General features: G+C 43.1%; 1 protein-coding gene across 1 annotated transcript; it reads left to right on the plus strand.

Moving 5' to 3' along the window:
- The first annotated feature begins 1,610 nt into the window (after positions 1-1,610).
- LOC123886187 lies at positions 1,611-3,347 on the plus strand. The gene has a single exon (XM_045935521.1). The coding sequence runs from the start codon at positions 1,611-1,613 to the stop codon at positions 3,345-3,347; it is 1,737 nt and encodes a 578-aa protein (XP_045791477.1).
- The last annotated feature ends 1,377 nt before the right edge of the window (positions 3,348-4,724 follow it).

The following is a 4,724-nucleotide window of genomic DNA, read 5'->3' on the forward strand; positions in this document are numbered from 1 at the left end:
TATTATATTTTGTCTTGTGTAATTTAATTTCTTGAGCCGATTTCGAGTTACGCGCACTCTGATAAATTTTTAAAAGGCGTGTTTTATTTCGAAAAAAAAAATATGCCCTTGTTTGCTTCCGCATTGTTTTTATTTGAAAAATCGGGCTGTAACAACATACATGAAGTAGGAACCCTAATTTTCCGATTATGCAGTAGTGATTTCTAATTTAAACGAATGAGATTATGTGATTCATAGCGTTCAAATCAAGTCCAGAACTCAATTAGAGTGTTGAAACGCTAAAGAAGAATAACAATCGCAGAAATCTAAATTAGAGTGTTGAAATTTAACTTACGCCAAATCGGAGAAGAATCGAGCACTACAACATCAAATTTCAACGAAGAATAACAATCGCGAGGAAGGAGGAATGCGGAGAAGAGGATCGAAGGAGATTGAGATCGGAGCAAGATCGAAGGGAGAGTGAGATCGGAGCAGAATCGCGAACAGAGCAAGATCGGAGTGAGAGCTAAAGCGAGATAGAGCAATCGGTGACGCGATATTGATGATAACGGTGTGTGGTGTTTGAGATATTTCCTTACGTCAAAAAAATGAAAAAGAAAATAGTAGTAATAACAATACTTGCCGTCAAAAAATAAAAAAATAATATAAAAAGTATTATAAACATAATTTCTGTCAAATGGTTGTTAATATGCTTGAAATTAACTAGTAACATGTTTCGTAGAAAATATATGGTAGCAAATCGCGTTTTTTCACTTACCAAAAAAAAAAAATCGCGTTTTTTCTTGTAGTGTTCACGGAAGACTAATACTTAAAAAATGTTCAAAAGTTCTATAACGTCCGACATGGTCTCTTAGAAATAGAGATTAGTATCCCTCATTTTTATGATTGAGATAATGATGATTAATTTGATATCAGCTCGATCAAAATGGCAGAAAATAAATGCTATATATAACTCGTATTGAACTAACATTAGTCATCTTAATCGTAAAAACAAAGAATAAGTCATGACTTATTTACTTTTTGAAGAAATTCGGCATCGTTGTTGGACTGGGCAATGGGCTTAGAGGCAAATCCAACAAGCCCAATTAATATAAGAAAGAATATTAGGCCCAAATCCAGAAAACCCTAAATGCCCCGTTAGGCGATACAAGGCCAAGGCGTGATCAATAGTCACGTGTCAACGCCCAGAAGATAGATTTAGTATTATTGTAAATATCTCCTTCTTCCCTGCGTGAACAGCTAACTTGAGAAGGAAGAAATCAACTTCCCATAACTGCCATAGCTTGGAGACCAAGGTTTTCATCCCTACTTTCACGCTGTGTCACCGAAGAAGACGCTGCAGACCGGATTTCTAGGAATCTTTGCTTGGAGAAGAAGACTAGGTGGTCTATAAATAGCTCCATACTTTCACTTGTAAAGAGGGGTTGAATCTGACTTATAAAAACTCCCAGGGTTGTTGGGATTGAGCCAAGTGTAATCACACCATTTAATCAATAACACAACCCCCTTTGTTTTTTACCAGAACATTTTGGCGCCCACCGTGGGGCTGCGGTAAAATCATTTGATCCCAGCCTATCACAGCAACTAGACGAAAAATCAAACATTTCCACATGGCTGGAGAACACGGAAATAACGACAGTTCTAGCATTAACACCTTGCAAGCCGCCGTGGTAGAAATACGGCGCTTACAGACCCAGATTGCGACCATCGAAGCCGAAAGAACACATGAGAAAGAAAAAGCGAAAATGATTTCAGAAGAGGAGGAAGGAGAGAGCATCATGGATGTACAGCCCTTGGCGCAGCACTTATGGGATACCCAAGTCCTGGAAGCAATCAAGGTTCCTCACCTTCCTACCTTTGACGGAAAAACTGACCCTCGAGAGCATCTGATGGCAATTGGAACACAAACCGCCATAATCAATGCTCCGGAACATCTGAAATGTAAACTACTAGCCGGCACCTTCAAGGATGTAGCCTTGCGTTGGTATATGAACCTTCCAAGGAATTCAATAGAAATTTATGCGGATTTTCACAAAAAATTCGTTCACCAGTTCGCCGGATCGAAACACGTGAAAGTCACATCAACTAGCCTTTTTTCCATTCGCCAAAACCACGGCGAATCATTGCGCAGTTTTTTGGCCAGATTTAGCGAAGCTACCATTAAGGTCTCAAATCCAAACCAGGAGATGTTCGTGGCGGCCTTTCACAATGGGCTAAAAGCAGGACATTTCAACGAATCCTTAGCCCAAAAACCAGCCTCGTCAATGCAGGAAGTAAACAAGAGAGCGGAGTGTTACATAAAGGGCGAAGAAAGTAACGCCGAGAAAAGGCAAAGAGACGCCAAGGAGAGGGAGTATATAGGCCGTGCTACCAAAGCGCCAGAACACCTGCGACCAAAAACGGGAAGTCATCAAGGAGACCCATGGCAAAGGCACCACGGTAAGCCCTACCGTCAACCGCCAAGGAGAGAGTTCAGAAATCACCCCGCCAATGAAGAGTTTACGCCATTAAATGCCTCAAAAGTTTACGTGTTAAACGAAATTCTGGCCAGTGGTTTGGCAAACCTCCCCCCAAAAAGAACCAACAACATTCCCTTGGGACTCAACGATAACGCCTGGTGCGCCTACCACAGGTGTAGAGGTCATTCTACGGAAAAGTGCTTCCGCCTAAGAGATTTAATCGAAGAACTGATTAAAAGCGGACACCTCCGAAGGTTCATTGACGATGCAGCACAAGGCCGGGTCGTCGTGCCCAAAATCCCCAGGCAAGAACCACGGGATACTCCGGGGCCAAGTAGAGAGCCTCCAAAGGAAAGGATCTCTGTGAATACAATAGCAGGGGGATTTTCAGGAGGAGGTGAGTCAAGCTCAGCAAGGAAAAGATATGTGCGCCAAGCCATCTCAGAGATATACCTCGTGAGACAACCCCAACCACTCGACGTTCCGGATTTGACATTTACTGCAAAGGATGGACTGGAGGTAGCGCCTCATGACGATGACCCTTTAGTAATACAAGTCCAAATCCTAAACTGCGATGAAAAGAGAGTATTGATCGACTCAAGAATTTCAGCGGACATCATGTACTGGGAAGCTTTCAAGGCCATGCAATTAGCGGAGGAGCAATTGCAGCCATACGCAGGAGCTCTGGTTGGGTTTTCCGGAGAACAAGTAGATGTAATGGGCTACGCCTCATTACTCACTACCTTTGGAGAAGGTAGTAATGCCAAAACTATCAAAGTGCGATATCTGGTAGTCAAAACTCCGTTCACCTCCTACAACATTATCATAGGAAGACCTGCTTTTAACACATTTGGGGGCGGCCATGTCCACTCTGTACCTAGCAATTAAATACCCTCTCGAGAACGGAGAAGTAGGAATAGTTAGAGGCGATCAGATCCTCGCCAAAAGATGCTACGAGTCCAGCTTAAAGATAAGACATCGAACATCCAATGCAAGTGGAGCATCCGAAAGAAGACAAGCCATAGTTCCGGGTGGCATAAACATCATTGAAAATTCAGACATGGATCCAAGGGAAGAATTTCAAGATAGAAGGGTGAGCCCTATAGAAGACCTGGAGCAAGTCCAAATCGGCAATCACCCGCACCAAACAACCAGTCTAGGAACGGCGTTGCCCAATGAGGAGAGAAGAAGAATCATCAAAATCTTGAAGGATAACGCTGATCTATTTGCATGGAAACCCTCAGATATGCCAGGGATAGATGAAGGGGTAATAACACATAAACTATCAATATCGCCCAACACAAAACCAGTCTCCCAAAGAAAAAGAAAGGTTGGGGAGGAAAGGCGAGCTGCAATAGCGGAAGAAGTGGAGAAACTAAAGGAGGCTGGATTCATTGAAGAAATAAAATACCCCTCGTGGTTGGCAAACATCGTCATGGTGAAAAAAGCCAACGGAAAGTGGAGAATGTGCGTGGATTTTACGGATCTAAATAAGGCATGTCCCAAAGACCCATATCCTTTGCCCAACATAGACAGGCTGATTGATGGCGCTTCAGGATGCAAGATGTTGAGCTTCATGGACGCCTACTCAGGGTATAATCAAATAAAGATGAACCCCACAGATGCCTGCCATACAGCCTTTATGTCGAATACCTGCAATTATTTTTACAACGTTATGCCTTTTGGGTTGAAGAATGCGGGAGCAACATACCAAAGGTTGATGGACAGGGTTTTCTCCGAGCAAATAGGAAAGAACCTAGAGGTGTACATTGACGACATGGTAGTAAAAACTTCCGAAGGAAATCGCCATGACGAAGATCTTTTGGACATTCTGGGATCAGTAAGAAAGTACAACATGAGGCTAAACCCAGCGAAATATTCCTTCGGGGTGCAAGCAGGAAAATTCCTAGGTTTCATGCTCACCAACAGAGGAATAGAGGCCAGTCCGGAAAAATGTCCAGCCATCATAGACATGAGAAGCCCTACATCTGTGAAAGAGGTCCAAACACTAACAGGCAGAATAGTGGCGTTATCCAGATTCCTATCATGCGCAGGTGAAAAAAGTTTCCACTTCTTCGCATCTCTTAGGAAAAACGAAAGATTCTCCTGGACGCCCGAATGTGAAGAGGCTTTCAGGCAATTGAAGGAATTCTTAGCATCTCCGCCCATCTTGACGCGCCCATTACCAGGCAATACCCTTTACCTTTATCTCGCAGTGTCGGATAGAGCCTTAAGTTCAGCTCTGGTTCAGGAAGTAGGGGGCGA

The sequence above is a fragment of the Trifolium pratense genome, linkage group LG5, assembly GCF_020283565.1.
Source record: "Trifolium pratense cultivar HEN17-A07 linkage group LG5, ARS_RC_1.1, whole genome shotgun sequence".
Taxonomy (NCBI): Eukaryota; Viridiplantae; Streptophyta; class Magnoliopsida; order Fabales; family Fabaceae; genus Trifolium; species Trifolium pratense.

Excerpts from the sequence above, each read along its gene's own strand:
- LOC123886187 (XM_045935521.1), top strand. The coding sequence starts at position 1,611 with ATGGCTGGAGAACACGGAAATAACGACAGTTCTAGCATTAACACCTTG.